Source organism: Elaeis guineensis, unplaced genomic scaffold (genome assembly GCF_000442705.2).
Source record: "Elaeis guineensis isolate ETL-2024a unplaced genomic scaffold, EG11 Super_Scaffold_31900, whole genome shotgun sequence".
NCBI lineage: Eukaryota > Viridiplantae > Streptophyta > Magnoliopsida > Arecales > Arecaceae > Elaeis > Elaeis guineensis.
Window position 1 is genome coordinate 2,809,905 of NW_027332420.1, and position 19,884 is coordinate 2,829,788.

The window sequence follows — 19,884 nt, forward strand, 5'->3', positions numbered from 1 at the left end:
GAGCGATAAGGAAAGAGAGGAAGAGAGAGAGAGAAGGGGAGAGAAGGAAAGGAAAAGACTGGCGGTGGCCCGTCGAGGCCGTTGGGGCTTCTGATCCTCTACGAGATGCAAGAAGAAAGACATAAAGAGAGGAAAGAGAGAGAACAGGAAGCGGAAGGCGGTGGGAAGGCCATCGGAGGTCCGTCGGGCGGCCATCGGATAGTCCAAAATAGCCCTACAACCACCACGAATTCGAAACAGGGGTTCAAACCTATGGCTATCATAAGGCAATTTTGGGCCGTCCAGCAGCCACACGATAGCCACCTGATGGCCTCCCCACCTCTTTCCACTCCCTCCTCTCTCTCTCCCTTCCCCTCTCTATCTCTCTCCCTCTCTTCTCGCATTTTGTCTCACAAAGGACCGTGGAGCCCGGAAGGCCTCAACGGCCCTCCGACAGCCTCCATAGCCCTCCAGTGGCCACCGCTGGTGTCTCCATTGGCCTCTCTTTCCTTCCCTCCCTCTCTCTCTCCCTCCCCGCTCTCATTATCTCTCTTTTCCTCCTCAATTTCTCTCATTTCCAGATCGGTTCGGGCCCAATATGGTCCGATATGGGAGCATACCCACTTCTATCGCCAGCTGATCGGCACGGGATATGGTTTCAAGTCGACAATCCTTGCAATCTATGGTGCATCACAATTAGTGACAAACCGGTTCAAATAATGGGGATAGATTAGCATAGGATATTGAAAATCATATACCTAAGGAACAAAAAACTCGATCATTCGTTTCCATGAAACAATTTGACCTTGTAATGGACTTGTTCATAATGATCTTCACTGATCTACTGTTTCATCATTGAGATGTCAGATGAAGCTTCGCCTTCAGTTTCTTGACTGTTGGTCAAATTTAGTTGCCTCACATAGTGGATGTCATGATATATTCTCATTGATTCTCAACCATCCATCCACCAGTTTTTTTATTAATTGACCATTTTGTCACAAGGTTTCAATGTCCCAAAACCCATACAAATGCCAGTTTCATGATATAGTGTCGATTGTACTACACCATTCCAATGCAAAGCTGACATCATTCCATTTTGGTGGTTTACCATCAGCTAGACAATTATGGGCAGATCTTGGGGATCAGACCCTGAAGCAAGCTCAAACAATTTTGTTGGCACTGCTTATATGAACCACGAAATATCTATGAATGCCTAAATCAATTTCCATGGTCAATCAATTGTCAACTTCCGAAACCAATGCCACCAAGCTTTGGTGGTTTGGACCTTTAAAATATATGGCAAGCTCAAACCATTTTGTTGGCACCGTTTATATGAACTATGAAATATCTATGAATGCCTAAATCAACTGTCAACTTCCTAAAGCAATGCCACCCAGGTTGGTGGGTTGGACCTTTAAAATGTATGGCCTACAATGCCATACAGAGTAGGTTGAATTGTCCCAAACTATCTGGTTTCGGGAGTACTAAACCAAAACAGTCAATTATGGGCAATAAGAGGTCTAAATCAAGATGAGCCAAGCAGAACCACTAAGTTTGGAGCAGTTCAAGCAGTCTGCCACAATAATTGGGGGATTGGGATGAGGCCATGAAGGCCTCCCATGACTTCCCATTAAAAAAAAAAAAAAAAAAAGAGTCGGGGGTAAAAAGGAAAAGAAAGAGGGATTTCTTGCTGAATTTGAGGCTAAACCCCATCCAAAACAGATATAATCCCCTCCATGATCCCCATTCCTCTCTTTTTCATACTTGACATAGGCAAAAACTTGGAAAATGAGGGGAAATCATGCAAAGATTTTGGTTTTTCAGCATGATGTCATGATATACTGTAGATCTAAGGATGACCTACATATTGAAAAAGAAATCATAATTTTTTCATTGATCATGTAATTTTTTAGATTAAAAAACATATTTTGAATTAAAGAATAATAAAAAATAAAATAAGATTCAAAAATCTTCTGAAAAATTGGTGGCATATTGGAGGTAATGCATGTTACTTGCGATCTTATTTAGATATGAATTTAATTTGGGCATGGTTATGACTACTCAAGACTAAGCCCAATTTCAGATAAATTTCAAATATAAGTAGCTACAAGTGCATGCCCTTAGATTGAAATAAATATAGGTAGTACCTAGTAAGGTTCTACATCAGTCCAAATTAAAATTAATTTTCCAAATATCTTATAGTTAAATACTAATTTATTATTTAAATATCACTTAAAAATATTTAGAAATTATAAACATTATGAAAAATCAGTGATATATATAGATAATGCAGATATATTTTTGGAAACACAATATAAATTATCTAATTTTCAAGCATTCAATTAATTAAATAATTATTAATTCAACTAAAAATCATGAAAAGTTATGAATATCGGTATTTGGGCACATTTTCTAGAACAATAAGCAAAGATTTTAAGTAGCATTATAAATTATCACAAATTTTAAGCGAAATTAAATTGTAAAAGTGGCTATTTTAAAAAATATAAAATTTTATTTATTCTTTAAAAAAATGTAGATTGACTTTACATAATTTATGAAGATGAATGAGGTTATGACATGCATTCTTCAAACTAGTAGAAATTGATCCAAGGAGGAAAAATGAGGACACTAACATAGGTTAGGACCAGCATGATAATTTAAGGCCTTCACAACTAGAGCAAGTGGTGCGATGCAAAGTTGTGGGAGAAAGATGATGAGCTTGAACCAACATCTAACTGATGGTTGCCTTGGTATGGCTACTTATAAGAAATGTCCACCAAAGGTCCCATAATTGATAAAAAAGTACTTTGCCGAACAAGAGTGTACCGACCATAGCTCAATATATGCTTGTTCAACTACCAAACAAGCCAAAAATAGTTCAGGATTTTGAGCTCAACAAGTAACCGAGCTAAACATAGCCCAAGCCTAGCTCACTTGCATGCAGGTTAATATAGCTCAAAATTAGATATTTAATTATTCATTTATATAGAATATTATTTTTGATTATTTACAAATTAAAGGTAATTTCGCATTTACTTTAAATTATTAGTAAACTTTACTTAAGGAATAAAATCCATAATTGGTAGATCCAAATCTAATGCCATACATACTTATTTATTAATTGGAATTTTTAATCCATAATTGGTAGATCCAAATCTAATGCCATATATACTTATTTATTAATTGGAATTTTTAGTTTTACATCTAAAGAATCAATGGAATAAGTGGAAATCTACAGCAGTCCACCACTTTCCCCTTTTTCGAATATTCCAGCCATTACGCCAACCCTTCTCTCATTTTGTTGAATCCCTCTAATCTCCAACTCCACCTCTGCCTCTCTCCCCCCTTTTCTAACCCGAACACCAAGAGCTACTCAGGCTGAATAGAGTGAGCCTTCTCATGATGTCTCCTTCCATTGTGACCGTGATTGTAGCTTTGGATCATTCAAAATTGTAGAGATGAGAGGTAGGAGATATAGAATTTCATTTTCTCCCTTTTTTCCCTCTACTTTTGAAAGAAAAGAAATTGGAGATGGAGCATTGGTATCTTCCTCTTTCTTTTTTCTTTATTTTTCCTCTACCATACCTAAAAGCCCAAGCTTGAGAAACTATTCAAGCTAAAGCTCGAACCAGCTCAACATAAAACGAGCCAAGTTTGAGCTCAGCATCTCTAGCCCAACTTGAGCTTGAGTTGATGTAAAACTAGCTCCACACAATTTTGAGCAGAGCTTGAGCTGACCCAGCTCACTTATGTTTGGCTTGTTTACACCCCTAATCTAGTGATCAAATAAAATTAAATCTAGATTTGGTAAAGTTTCCCTAATTTCACTGGTTAGCATGATATAATGTTTAGATTATCAATGAAATTTCAGAAAGAAGTACATGGAAGAAAAATTAACCAGCTTAGAATGCATTTCTAACTTAACTATGGCTTCAAATTGGTCAATCTGATGCAAATATCCCTATAGCAGTATGTTCCCTCTACTTTTCTTTTCCACCTTCAAATGTCTGAAAACAAGAAAAAATCACCCTTTAACTCACTTCCTTAGCGGTACTTAGATGTACTGCTCAGTTTAGGAAAGGTCTGACTCTGAGATCATCTAGGACAAAACAGCATAAATCCAACCCTAAACCACTAGATCCACCCTTGGTTTGTGCAGCATGTGGGTGGTTTCGATAGCTTTTGCATGAACCAAGCCTCCATGCTTCCAAACGAAGTCTCCCTGCTTCCAAACCAGGGGTCCCTGTATCAAGAAGGCCTTGGTATGGTATGTATCAATAGATAGATGCTGAATCACTTAATATTTCAAACCTTGCTAATAACCAAGTCCCCTCAATTTACACCTTGGTCCAGTGTCACTAGTGATATCATATAACTCCATGTCTGTACCTCTAGTCACATGTTGAGATGGTATTTACGAAGAGCACTTATTTCAACCTATTTTCTCAAAATGTTAATGTAGAATACAACTACAAATTCTTGTGAGCTTCATGCAGAAAAGCATGGTCTATAGTAGCTTTTATCAACCATCAGACTTTTCAATTCCAAATTGAAAATGAGATAAGCCCACTTGAATTTCATAGCACACCACAAACTAGAATCTCCATTTCCCCAGCTTAGGTAACCCTCTATTATCCTCCCTTGGACACTTTCCAACTAGGGAAAGATTCTGACCGCTAATCAACGATCTCTCATCTTGAGTCAAGGAGAGGCTTCTTTGATCACTCCATTTGCTTGGTCCAAAAAGAAAGTTTGAAGATGTTTGGACATACAATGCATAATGAACCTCCTTTCGAAAGGAGATTTCAAGGTCTCACAAATGCACCATGTCATGGTGTATTGTACCAATACATGGTATGCCATTAAGGTGCTGATTCCTTAAATCTAGAAATGGAGAGGGGGAAGCAGGGCATAAATAGAGTGGTGACAAATGTGCTAGAAGTGCCGACAAGGCTGATCAATGAGGGAAACCAGCGTCGAGGGTGATTGAGCAAAAGGAGGAGACAAGAGAGAGCAAGAGATCGGAGAAAAGAAAGATCCGAGCTGGATCTGAGCTTTCTTCAGCCCACCATCTCCATCACCGTGAGAGATAGACACGCACTGATGGCCATGCAAGGCTCCGAACAACCAGGGCAGCATGCTCATGGAATTGTTGTGGATCACTCACCGAAGAGAGGTGAGGAGAGAAGGGATAAATCGGGAGAGGAAAAATAGGGGATTGAAGGATTTTTTAGATTGGGAGAGAGCAAGGGCGTCGAGGGTTATGTTGGCTCGAAGTGGGCAAAACCAATCAAAATCAAAGTGTTTCATACCGACCTGTACTACCCCATATGTGACTGTACTAGTAAGATATTGGTTTGTCACCATGGTTCAGTTTGGTATATGAGCCAAATCGGTCCGAACTAAGTAGAATCATCACATACTGCATAGTTTCGAACAATATTATGGGTGGGAGTAAAGAAAAAAAAAATGTTATGTCTCGATATGGGATGTTTACGTACTGTACTGAACTAGCAATGTACCGACCAGTATGGTTGTCAAGACTAGATTTGTGGACCTTAGTCAAAACTGGTCTGAACCAACTAGCATCGGGCACATATGCTCTGTTCGGACTAATAATCATCAATATTAGCTGTGCCCTAACTCATTGCCACATTGATTCAATATCATATGCCCCCAACTAGGTAGTTTGGGTTGGTTATGTGTACCTCAGAGAATTTCTTAGGTCCTCTTTAGAGTTCATCTCCGCTCAACACAGCATTATGTTCCTCCATAAGCATACAACTATCCTGCCTTAAGGTCTCTCAAGGCTTTTTTCTAAAGACATGATCAACTCTTTTGTAATAAGACATCACAACAAGCAGAGGTGGCAACCAATGGGCTTGATAGGGCTCGAATTGGGCTAAGTCCATATATCAAGGGCATACTGACTCGACCAAAACCTACACCCATGTTGAAGTAGGTCAAGAATGATTGACCCAAACCTGACCTATGATCAACACGCCTGACCCACATCCGACCTGCTAAGCCTTTTCATCAATCTAGGCACATTATTTTTGGGCTTTTTATTGCATGCTTAGGGCTGATAGCAAGGAATGCTAAACCAACCCCGAAGTGAACTGATGCTAACTCAGAATAGCCGGCCACGTAGGTCAGATCAGAATCTTCGGATTATAAATTGCTCTGAATCCAATACTTCAAATTCAATGCTTTTTTTTCATTGAGACATCCATGCCTCTTCGGGAACCTTTAGGGGATTTCTCTCCAGCTCTCTCTGCTCTCACCAACACACAATCCCTCATTCATTTTGCCTACTCACCATTAACAATTGATCCCTTCTCTAGGATCTTATCTTGACATCGATCCATGCAAGATTGCTCCCCAACCTCATCCTCATTGACAATGTGTCCACCCTCACCTCTACCGCCCTCTGCGCAACATTGAACCATCCTCTCTCTCTCTCTCTCTCTCAAGTAAGCGGGGGCTCTCTCTCTCCCCCCCTTCCTCCCCCTCCCTCCCTAGCCTGGGGTTTCATCTTGACATTGATCATCGCACAATTGCTCCCCATTTGTTCCCCAACCTCATCCTCATCGACAACATCACCACCCCTGCCTCCACCCTGCTCTCCAATGGCATCAAAACATTCTCTCTCTCAAGTGAGTAGTGACCTCTCTCTCTCTTCCTCTCCTTCCTCTCCAGCCCTCCCTCTCTTCCTAGTGCTCCATCTCCCCCTCCCTCTCCATGTTTCACTATGCTCCAAGATGATAAGGACAGACCCGCACTGTACCATACTGTAATGTAGCTGAGGCAAACCCTGATCGATTGGCTATGTTTTTTTCATATTATATGGATTACTTTTACAATAAGTTAATTTCTCAAAACCATTTTAGTTATATTACAATAAATGTTGTTTTGGAATTAGAAACTAAACATATTGACAACAAATACACTACAAACCCTATACCATCTATTCTTTTTCAAAATTACAAGCCATTAGGTCAACATCTGAAGGCTTATAACCAAGGTATGCTGAACCGGTACCGCCGGCTATATCGGTCGGCCGACGGTACGATTTCGTACCGTACTAAACCGACGAAGACGACCCGAACTGAAAGAAGAAAAAGAGAGAAAGAGAGAAAATAGAGAGAGAGAGGAGGAAGAAAGAAAAAGAGGGAGGGGAAGGAGCCGGCGGGGCCGCCGGAGGGCGCAGTCCGTGCGCGCGGCGCCGCGGGCGTGAAACAGGGGCGTCGCCCCTGTTTCGCGATTTTTTAAAAAAGATAGTTTTAAGTGAAGCCAGCAAATAATTTGCCGGCTTCATGATTTTTATTTTTTTTTAAAAAAAATTATTAAGTCGGCAACGCAGTTGCCAACTTCATGAGTTTAAAAAAAAAAAAAAAAAAAATCGAAACAGACCGTCTGTTTCGAAAAAGAAGAAAGGGGCAGAGCCATGGAGGAGCTCCGCCCGCGCCACCGCCCTCAGACCGTCGGCGTTGGCTCGCCGGCCATCGGGGGCCTCGCGACAAAGGCGCCGTCCGTCCGGTAGGTCCCTCCCCCCTCCAAGCGCTCTCTCTCTCTCTTTCTCACTCTCTTGAAAGCCCTATCAGGCGATATAGGGCTCGGAAGCCCTCTGGCAGCCGTAGCCGGCCACCGCCGGCCTCCAGAGGCTCCCACCTCCCTCCCTCTCCTCCTCTCTCTCTCTTTCTCACTTTCTCTCTTTTTTCCTTCCGTACTACCGGTGTACCGAATTTACCGGCCGAATCGTACCAGTTCCCTGTCGGTCCGGTATGATACGGAGTGTACCGGCCGGTTTGGCACGGTATGGCAAACGCTGCTCATGACACTCACTACATAAAGTTATATATCTTTATTTTAAAAAATACTATTACATATATACTCTTCCCTATGACCAAGTAAGTTGAGGGGTCTTGACTCAAACTAAACATGACCTGCAGGTCGGTGTTGGCTGACCTATACCCTAAGTGGGTCCAGGTTGGATCTAGTAAATGGGTCTAGGACAAGATTGCCACCCCCTAACCACAAGTAATACCTTGGAAGCCTTTAGTGATGGTAAAGAGAAATTTTAACATATCAAGAAAGAAATGGTAAAGAACGTGGATTCAAAAATCATCAAATAGGACAGTACCATCTACAGTTCTGCACCCTACTATTTCGTCACAAAATCAGCACTAGTCTGGATGTCAGGATACCAGAACCACCCATACTCACACATACCAGCCATGCTAGTCTGTACCAATACATAACAATGGTATCATACCAACTGTACCAATCGGTACCAACAGCTTTTCATTCCTTTTGATGCTGCAAGTTTTGTTATATCTGTCAGAACTATAACATTCCGATAATGTTTCATTCTGATAAAAAAAAGGGTCCAGAGTTCTGTACCAGTTTATAAAACCTTGTTAAAGATACAAATATCTCAGAATAGTCAGGAAACAAAAGGTGGCAAGTCTTCAGCAGCTATATGATAAACAAGGCATAGAGTTAAGCTACAGTGCAAATTACAAAACCTGCAAATACTTAAAAAATAAAAAAGTAAGCATGGAAATACAAAAATAGAACATATGATAAGTATATTGTACAGAAATAGGTAGAAGTAATCACGAAAAGTTAAGCTATGATATGATATTTGTCTGACATCTTGGGAAGATAATAATCCTCAAAATATTGTAAGACTAAAAGTAATGTTTAAAGGATATGTAGCAATATAGTTCAGTAATAAAAAAAATACTGAATTGCTTTTGTCAAATATGTGCTTGCTAAGAGTGCAACCAATACTTACCCACAATTATACACAACATTATGAATAAGATTGATGCTGCTCCGCTGATCTATGATGGGTATGAAGCACTCCTCCATGACTGCAAGAGCAACAGCAATCTTGGAGTTGCATTCATCCCATTGGAGTGGCACACACTGTTCCTGAGTATCCTCATCAAAACGATGAATAATACTCCATGAGAATCCTGCTTCCAAGTCATTCTTGACACCCAGAATCTTGTGCAATTGTTTGTACACCTGTAGCAGTAAAAAAACAAGTATCAAAGTGATCCCTATAATGCATAAGGCAGCTTCATGGTAGAGAATAATGGTTCCACCAAAGTTTGTATACAAGCAGAATATGAGTCCCTGTTGCAAAATTGGAAGAATGATTATAGCAAACAAAATGCAAGTTGCCAAATGCCAGAATGAAACTAGTTTTTTTCTTTTATATCCAATTGTTGTTCTTAGGTATATCAAACCAGTTTGGACAAGGCATTTGAAAAAATGAAATTTTTCCAGCTAAAGATCACATGTTCATATCACATAACAACAAGGAATACCAGAACTCTTTTTTCTACCTCAATTTTAGGAGATGGAATAATCAACTGATAGAGGATAAACTGAAAGATGGATCCAGATGTTGAAATAAGCATAAAAAAACAAGCATCAAAGTATTTTAGGTGTCTCAATAGAGTGCAAGATTCAAATGGTATGCAAGCCTTTTAAAAATATAACATGTTTTTGCATTTACAAACTAGATCCTCAAACATGGATAGTAACCTATCAAACAGTTAGCTTTGTGAAAATGGTTGTAATCCCAACAACCAATGAAATGTTTGTGTTACTCTTTATTGAGATCAAATTTTCTTTTTTGCATCAATTATTCTGCAAGTATGATGCATGTAATTAATAGTCTAATTCAAGGGGAAGAACAATAGCAGATGATTGTGATCTAATCATGTTTGTTGGGCGTGACCAAGGTCTGATATACCATGGTACAAAAGCATAAGGTTACACCAGGGTATAATATGTACTGCAGTACAACCCCGTATCCACTCATGGTTTATCCAAGGTTTGAAATATCATAGTATGATACATTATTGTACGTCCTCAAACGTGCCTCAATACATCAAGATAGGGGGTGTCTTGTATCATGATGGTCAGTTTTCAAATCTAGTATTTGAAATTTTGAATGATTCAAGTAAAAGGAGAATTTGGTGAATGCCAGTGATTTCATCATCCAATGAAAAGTTGGTATTTGATACGTTGCAATCAGATTATTGTTTAAATTGACTAATACATGCTTCCAAATTTTTGAGTTCATCTCTAAAACAATATCTAAAGGGCAAGAAAACTAATAGGGGTATATAACAACTGATGAGAATGGTGTGTTTACTAGAGAAGTTACCATTTTAATGGAATAGCTTCAACCATGGTTCTCATCTTGCAAATAGTAGACAAGTACTTTACACACGTTGTGACAAATTACAAGATCTCTTTTACATGAACTACAAGAGATCTTCAAGTTCATTAATGACAAAACTAGTACATACGCACATGCAATGCACATTAAATGAAAAGGCTAAAACACTTATTTAAAATAATCAGTAAAGAAATATTTCAGTTTTGTTTTGAAACTCTAATATTTGCCTTAGTTTTACGTAACATTTAATAACTTACGAAGAAAAGGTTCCTCATAAAGTGAGGGGTGAATTACTTGCACAAAGTGGAAAGATTCTAAAATTACTATCCTTACCAATATGAGGAATGCACCATAGCTTCTATTCCCATACAACGTATCAAGCATTTGAGATGCATCCATAAATAAACAGTAAAAAAGATTTTTAGCACGAACCAACACCAAAAACCACCCACAAGTACGAGATGCATATATGGAAACAAGGGGATAATTTGCACGATAAGCACCTACAACAAACATGTTAATTCAAGATTTCTGTCCAAGTCCTGTATTGTGCATATGAAAAGCTAACATGTTTTGACTGGGTGGGCCACATGTGCTAGGGCAATCAGCATCTATTAAAAATTTACTAAGAATTAAGTGGTTTGCATGCTCATACTCAAAGCACATGTTTCCTACAAACTCAAAGCACATTTTATAACAATTTTAAAATAACAACTTGTTTACACCACATCTTAACTTAGAGCGAAAGCTTAAAGGCTGGTTAGACAGCAGATAAATAGCAGCACCAGGAGTAATAATAATAAGAGGCTCTAACCATTGTAAAGGATGAGAATTAAGGTCTGATTTGACAGGACAAATGCAGAGGTCAATAGTTAGAGTCAAGAGTGTTGGATGATACTACTTACATCACATTTCAATCAATGATATGAAGATCAGCTAAGATAATGCCACATGGTAAGGCTTGAGGAAGGCCAAATGACAGTCAAAAGATAGACTAGAAAATGACAACGTAGGCCAATCAAGTCACCACATGGTATCACATAAAGTAGGCCGAATGACATTTAGAAAGTGTCAGTTGGACTAGGCTGAGTAGGTGGTCACTTGAGATACAGGCCGAGTCTCTAGGATAAGTGGTAAAACATAGGACAATTGTAAGCATAGCCAACCTTAAAAGCTTAAGTGTTGAAATATAGGCCAACTGTACTCTTTGTTATTCAGGCAACTAAGTCATCAACCTAATACAGGGTAGAGACCCCAGAGCAAGAAGTGAGAAGCAGAGATCATTACCGAAAGTTCAGCATGTGGGAAGTGGAGACAAATAGTTAGCAACTAGAACTAGCAGCAGCAACGGTCACAAGAAAATGGCTGAAGTGGTGCAAACCAGATATGACAGGTGTCAATACTAGAGGGGCACAACTGTCTAATGGTTACAAGAATTGATGTATAAATGCCTAATTGTAATCTAAAAGGCCCTTCACTAATCAAATGACCAATACTTCATTTTATCTCCTAGTTGCTTTTCTTTATCTTTAGTTATCCTTTAGCTCATAGTCTTTAGAAGAGCGGCATAGTTACAAAACCTTTCCTTGAGAAGGTGGTACCTTAATGAAAATCCTTGAAGGTCAGAGCAATAGAATCCACAAACATCCAACCTTTCCTGTTCAGATACCAATGGCACACCCATGCATCGATCCAGCCCAGTCATAGACTTGTTCTCCTTGTGATGCCATTCCTATAGGGAAAAAGAGGAGCAATAAGCTCTCTGGCATGCCCAGTAGGACATCGATAGAAACTACAATGTTGCCATCGAAAAGGTGTGATGTTCAACCATTAGATTCTGTGGGAAAGTCCGACCCACAACTCTGCAGACGAACATCGAATGCCCCAGGCTACACCATCCAGACAGAATCCACAAGCTTAACTTGGAGTAAAAGTTCTCCGCAAACAGATGAACTCTAGTCCTCAGGAGGATCCGGGCATGAAGGTTAGATTCCTCAAGTGGGATTAGTTGAGCCCATAACCGGTCCTTGGTACGACATGCTCTCATGGTTCAGATTCTATATGAAAGAAAGCCAGCAAGATTTACTAGAGGCAATGATAAGCCAAGTAGCCACTGCATTGAAGTCATTGTAAAGCAGCAGGAGTCTTCCTCAACTCTCATGGAAAAGCATGTCAAAGAGCTTGTCTTATGCTCTTTAAGCAATACCACGTGCAACACTATATACCAGTCAATCTTATGAAGAATATGGTCGATAACATTCCTTGTATGGCAAGTAAATCAGTTGATCATTTTCTACCGTATGGAAGTGCAAGGATACCAGAGAAGCCTGACCTTTGAAAATGTCCTATGAAAAAGAAAAGGCTGAATTTTGCACTAAAGAACACTCAGGGTCCAACGACCTAGGTGATGAAGATGATGCTTCACCAATGAATGGGAACCTTTTGAGTCAAGCCCAATATGTTATCATAAATGCTCCAGTTAATATCAAGCTAGCTCTAGAACCCAGAACAAAGTTCAACAACCCAGATCCACAGCTAAGTATAAGGAGGAATTATATTGGTGTGGGGTTGTCTCAGACCAAATTCTTGTGCAAGAAATTGGTTGTACTTCATGGAATGGTATCTCCATGGATGGAGGTCCCGGTATCTCCAGAAAATGGAATGCCCTACTGTCCTATTCTATCCCGACAATGGTCTCGATCATGCATCCAGTAGATATCCTCCATCTTCCTCCCCTTCTTCTTTTCTTCCTTCCTTTCTTTTTCTCTTTCTTTTCTTTCCTTCTTTTCTTTCTTTTTCTTCTAACTTCCTTTCTTTCCTTTTCTTTTTCTTTCATTATCTTATCCCTTCCTTTCTTTTTTACATTTTCTTTTTCTTTCTCTTTCCTTTCTTCCTTCTTTCCTCCTTTCCTTTTTCTTCTCTCTTCCTTTCTTTCTTACATTTTTCTTCTTCTTTGTTCTTTTCACTTTTGCCCTTTCCTCATCTTCCTTTCTTTTTTCTCTCTTTTTTCTTCTCTCCCCGCATAGATGAGTTTTGGAGTCCCAACCCCATCCCGGTTCTCTTTTCTTACAGAAACAAGACAGGATCGTTAGGATGCCCCCATCCTATTGGGATGTAAAACCTTAACCATAACTATAGTATTAAACCAAATATCATGTAAACCTTTCAATCCCTACTGTTTTGGTTCCATACTTTGGATCACCAACAAGCATAACATGACAACACTCTAATGGTTATGATTTAGTATCAATGCTTAAGGATTATCTAATCAAAAACCTTCAATTGGATGCTTTCTCTACCATAGCCAACCAAGAAAAGTAAGTTACTACAAGCAATTCCAAAAGTCATACATTTTCATATGGTACAAAGCATTTGAATTACCGGTTCTGATCAGCATACTGAACCTTACTAGTATAGTACAGCACTACAACACACAATATGACTCTCAATGCCAGCATCACATATTGAGGTGGGCACCATAAGTTGATACAATACTAGTACCACCTTAGTGGTAGGGTATGAGAAGGGTGGTATGCATTGATAAATCCAAAGAATCATACTTTTTCATATAGTACAAGCATTTGAATTACCGGTCTCGATCCCCAAATTGAACCTTACTAGTATGGTGCAGTAGTATTCCACTGTACAATATGCCTATTAGGGCCACCACAACAAAAGTGAATACTGTACCATGTGTTGATACGGTATCATAATTAGGTGCACATTGGTACCACCTTAGTGGTATGGTGTGATAAGGGCAGTATGCACCTGTGGGTAAATCCTTGGCATAAATTCTGAAGTTGCCCGTTTGTTCTCTTATAAACCCATACATGACTTAACAAATGAAGGACCAAGGCTGAAATATTACATTTTGGCACAAACTAAAAATAAAAGATAAGTAGCTTTATTTAATGGTGTCATAATGACATGATCTTTATTGTGTCATACAAATCTTAGTGCTTCCCTATGCAAATGGTGCAAACTAAGGGCAAGATCAAATCTGCAAAGCAGTTGCTTGGAGCCTTCATTATACACACCATAAGGATTGATTTTTAGATGTTAAATTATTAAAATGACACAATAAGGTCCCAAAAGAGAGCATCAGAAATCTCATGCTACCATAAGCTGACCCATAGCCTCAGAAACCAGTCTATGCCACTGCATATGCACAAGAACCTCCATAGCTGCTTTGCATAAGGGTTTAGGCAGCCCATATATGTGGATGGCCTTCAACGTACACACACAAATGGCCCACATATGCCTAAGCCACCTATGCAGATTCTCTTCTCCTCATCCACTTTCTTTACATTTTTTATCATTTTTCTTTTTTTTTTTTACTCGCTTATTTCTAGTTTTCTAATTTGTCCATTGATATGAATTCATTTATTTTGGAAAACAAGCCACATAGGCCCCTGCTTAAGCAACATTTTTCTCGGGTACTATCTAATATCTTGACCATCTAAATAATTTGCTGCTTTTTAAGGTTCACCATCTCGGTACCAGACCAAATACCAGTACCATCTTATTACAGTGTCGATATGTGGTTCGGTACAATACAAGATGGTATATCGAGTGTCCATATAGTATGAGACACCATACTAGTTCGGTACTGATACACTATACTGCACCCCGTGCCACTTGGTATGGAGCGGTTCGATACTGGTACACTATGTTGCATCCTGTGCCACTTAGTATGGAGTGGTAGGCAGACCATGCACTTTTAGAAACCTTGATTTCAATAAATCTATGATGAAACTCGGTGATTATTGTAAGGTTTTTACAAGTTATTTTCAATACCCAAAAGCAAAGCTCCATACTATGGAGGAAATAATGCAGCATCCAGTGTTTGTAAAGAAGTTCCTCTGATCTTTCATAACTTATAAAATCCAGAAAGCATTACATCTCAGTTATGTGCAAGGTGTTGGAGGAAAACAAACCATCACTGAGCTGGGCTAGAAAACAATCCCGAATTCCTGACTTGTATATAAACAAACATCTAATAATGCTGCATACTGAAGATGAGTACTGGAATCAATACTTCAGAATTCAAGTTATGCAGAAGCTAGCAAGCCTAGGTTAGCACACTTGAGTATGTAGAATAGTTAAAATAGTTTCATAATTGGCTAGAGACGTTCCAGATTTTCTACAAGCAATTTACAAATTTGATAGAAGAATATAATTGATATCATATGAACTGAATGGATTGGGATAATAAACATCAACAGCATAAAATTATCGGGGATACCTTTCTGCAGCTCTCCCCACAAAATGAAGTTTCAGAATAATTGGAACCAACAGAGATAGCATCCGCCTCAGGAATACAATTTTGATGATCTACAAAATATGCCAATAAATTTAATCATATTTTGCCACCTATCAAGGTCTAAAAATAGAAAAATTACAAAGAACATACAATTAAGAATATGATAAAGAATGCTCACATTTTTTCCCACACTGTGCACACAAGAGTAATGGACAAGGAGGTAAACTACTTTCTTGAACAGCAGGAGAAACTAACCCACAAAACCTGCATGAACAGTTTGTACAGTGCCAATCTCCAGCAGGTAGCATCTACAAAAAGAATGGTTAGGAACTCAATGAAAACAACTATACTGCTCCAAACAAGACCAGGATGAGAGTGATGATGCAGGAAATATGAAAAAGAAAATAAAAGGTCCAGAAACCAAAGTTAAAGAAATTTCAATGGGGGCCATAAAAAAATACTGGCTCTAGGTAACCTTCTTTTTCCCACTCCTCTCAATTTCTTTCGATATTATAAGCAGTTTCATAAATGTATAGAGTACCTATTTTCCCGTACCTCAATGCCTAAGCAGTCCAAGTGGAAAGTTGAAGGACAACCATCGCAACAGATCAAGTCACCACCATCTCCACAGATGCCACAGGTATCATCATTTGGATCATCATCATTAATATCTACATTGTAGAATCCCTGCCTTTCAGATTCATCCTGTTTTTCCCATGCATTTAGCTGACACTGCAACAGTGAAAGTCCAGAATCCTCCACGTATACATTTTGGTATGGTTGATGAAGTTTGCTACCAGCATGAAGCTCAAACTTTGATACAGTAAGAATTTTACTACAGCAACTGCAACGAATGCCCTCTCTAGTGATCCAACCCTGTAGCTTTGCTCGTGTTTTCTTCTTGTTCATGTACTTCACTTTTCCATTTTCAGGCACCACTCCCAAATCTATCATCCATGAGAGAACGGTCCGTTTCCAGGCATATGGAACATAATCATCAATCTCAACCTCTGTCTCTTGGTTAGCACCACGAGCCAACAGAGCACACCCTCTCTGTTTATTTCTTCCTGTTTGAAGATGTTTATGAGCTGTGGAGACACCAATGCATGAAGTGCAGTTTGACTTTTTTCTCCCTTTAAGTCCTGTAATTTTATGTTTTAAAGGTCTATTGAGGTCTCTCATCTTAGATGTTTCCTTTGTCTTTCTGTTTGTGCTATCTCCAACTCTGTTTTCAGATTCTTCAAACCTCACTTTATGTCCTCTCTTGTTCACCACCTTCCTCCTCAACATACTCAGTTCCTTCACCGTTATGGCAGGAGACTGAAAACTTGTCCCTTCAAAGTTGGGACTGCTCCCAGAATGCAAATTAGATGACTTTTCAAACATATCCTTGCTTTCATCATCATGTGCACAATTTAATTGATCCTGAAACACCTCATAAGCCTTTGTAATTGACCAATATCCAGTCCCTTGGGGAGATATATAAACAGCATCTTCATACTTTCTGTTCTTCCTAGGCCTTAAGTCGATCCTCCAACCAGCATTCAAAAGCATCTTCCTTATCTGATCTCTAATCTTCTGCTTAGCAGTATTACGACCTACACTTGCTTCACTCATATTCTGCTTGGTCAGAAGCGGAGTCTTCAAACTAGAGCTACTCTCCCCTCTGATGACAAGGTCAGTCTTGCCATGTGACACATCCAAATTCTCTGATTCTCTTTGCAGAGATACAATTTTTCGCTCAGACTTTGACTCATGGAGTTTGTTTTTCTCAGATGAAGGAATTTTTTCCTCGTTCAACTGAATTTTACCTATTGCATTGGTGGAAGTTGATTTGTTAAGGACTTTTCTTCCTCCAGAAGTGAAAGATTGCGTGGATGTATCTGTGGAACTCGATTCTCTTTGTGGGGATAACATTTGGTGCTCTGATTTAGGCTCACAAACTTTGTCTTTCTCTGGTGAAGAAATTTTTCCTTTGTTCAATTGCTTTTTGCTTGGCACATCCGTGGAACTTGATTTTCTCAGAACTTTTCTCTCTCCAGAATGGGCAGGTTGCATAGTCATATGGAGTTTAGCAATGCCAGGGGACCCTAAAGTTTTTGATCTTTCTTCACCACCCCTTTGGTTATGGACTTTCTCAAGCCCAGACACCTTCTTGTTACTTGGTAAAAACCTCAGAACACCACCTTTGCCTTGAATCCTGACACCTTTCTGTAGCAAGATACCACCCTCCAGTCTCTTGTCAGCATTTGCAGCATGGCCTTTATGTTTTGAGATCCGATGAGTTTGACAACCCAGACGTTCCTTCCACCTTATTTTTTCCGCTTCTGACTTGCTAATCTTGCCACTCTTAATAAGATTAGACAGCGTCTGTTTTTGTTTCATGTCATCCCACTCCTTACCAGCAGGAGAAGTTGGTCTAGAGCCCAGAGCCCGACCAATGCTAATATCTCCTCTTTGATTACCACATTTCGAAGAATCAATTTTCAACTTTTTATCACCCATTACCTCAATTTTATCTCTGCCACGTTTCAAAGAATCTATTTTGATGTTTTTCGGAGGGATTTCAGAATCAGATGCTTCTCTCCTCTCTTTCTTTAAAGCTAAACCGGTCATTCTTTTCTTATCAGTGACCGCTACTTCCCTTTGTTTCTCAGCATCAGACATCATAGCCTTCTTTCTATGCACCAAAATCTCGTTTTTCTGATTCATCCGCTTATCTTTCTTCTTTCCAACACTGGAGTTGTCTCCATTCTGATCAACTCCGTGATCAATTTTCCGGCGAGGACAAATCAGAAACTCGTCCGATTCCGAATCACTTAGGATCAGCCTTCTCTTCTTCTTCTCCTTCCTGATAACCTTGGGTCCGCATGCAGCGTCCGCGGGCCCTTCCCCTTCTTCCCAATGCCCCTCTCTTTCTCCTCGCAAGTCATCCCAATCCCACTTGACCTAATCTCAATACGCAGATGAAAACAATCACTCGAAAACCAAATCCAATCGAGAAAACCGATCGAATCCAGAAATCAAGAAGCCCGTACCGCCACCGCCATCCATCCTGCCCCCAATCCATTAATCAATCGATCAACCAAAGGCAAACAGAAAATAATCACAAAATATCTGAAGCAATAGAACAGATCAAAAAATCCAATAGAACCCCGAAATCAAAACCAAAATCAAGAAGAAAAAAAACCCCGTACCTAGAATTCCAGCAGCTTTCGAGAGGATACAATCGATCTAAAACGAGGAAAGGGGAGAAGAGGGAGAGGAAATCAGGACTCGGGAGGAGAGAGAAAGAGAGAGGGAGAGAGACGAGGAAACAGCGATTTCGGGGGGTTCTTCGGGGAGCTTTTAAACACTTGGTTGGAGCATTGAAGTTGGGCTTCGAGCCGCCCCTCCCTCCGGGCCGGGTGTGGGTTTTTTCCGTGTGTAAAATTTTTTTTTGGCCCCTGGTCTGTCGCGTCTCTTCGGTTTCTTTCCCTCCAGGCTTCGCGCTTCGGCGTGGCCGGCCGGGGGATGGACCTCTGCTCGGCTAAAATAACGACAACAATTAAAGGGACACGATGGACGGCTCTGATATCCCAGTTGGTAGCGGTGAAAGTGGTATAGTTATTATCCATCCGTATTTATTTTGTATCCGAATTAGTTGGATAACGATAGAATTTTGAGAATCGATTAATATTCATATTGATAATATATTTATCAAAAAAATTAAATATAAATATAAATAGATAATCATCCGATTTATATTTAAATATTTAAATTTATATATAATTCTATATAATTTTATATAATATTTATTAATTTTTAAAAAAATATATACAATCATATAAATATGTTATTAATTTGATTTATCATCTATTTAGTAATATCTTTGATTCTATAATTATAAAATTTAATTATTAAATTATATCTATAATTATATCTGTACTTTTAGTATTCAAATTGTATCTGCATCTGTTTAAAATAAATATAGATATGAATTTTTGTATCCGAATAATATTCATATCCATATTTGTATTTGTTAGATAAAATAAATATGGATATAGATATGATAGTATCTGATCCGGTTTCAATTCTACGAGTTAGTATATCTTGAGTTGTCTGGTAAACACATCTTTTTTAATTTTATATATTTAATTGAAATCTTGATTTTTTTTTGAATTGTACTTGTAGTCGTTTGTAAACTAATATTGATGCTGTTTCTCTGGGCAAAAATATATATACTGAATAATTTTTCACCATTGGGACTAAAATTAGCGATCAGGTTGCATTGAGTTAGATACAAGTTAGATCAAAACTTTATCAATCCAAATCTAATTTATTTATTACAAAAGAGTCAAAAATCTATATTCAACCCCAACCTCTTTTTGCAAATAGGTAATCCGACTCGACATACATAATTTAATTATTAGATTTATCAAAATAGGCTAAATAGATT

General features: G+C 38.9%; 1 protein-coding gene across 1 annotated transcript in view; it reads right to left on the minus strand.

Annotated features, from left to right (window-relative positions):
• Nucleotides 1-18,966, minus strand: part of LOC105033396 (uncharacterized) — a 55,592-nt gene extending 36,626 nt beyond the window's left edge. Inside the window, 6 exon segments of the mRNA XM_010908168.3 lie at nucleotides 8,780-9,015; nucleotides 15,429-15,517; nucleotides 15,625-15,754; nucleotides 16,002-18,337; nucleotides 18,340-18,501; nucleotides 18,644-18,966. Of these exon segments, the coding sequence (XP_010906470.2) occupies nucleotides 8,780-9,015; nucleotides 15,429-15,517; nucleotides 15,625-15,754; nucleotides 16,002-18,337; nucleotides 18,340-18,379 (2,831 nt within the window). The 5' untranslated portion in view covers nucleotides 18,380-18,501; nucleotides 18,644-18,966.
• Between the last annotated feature and the right edge of the window lie 918 nt (nucleotides 18,967-19,884).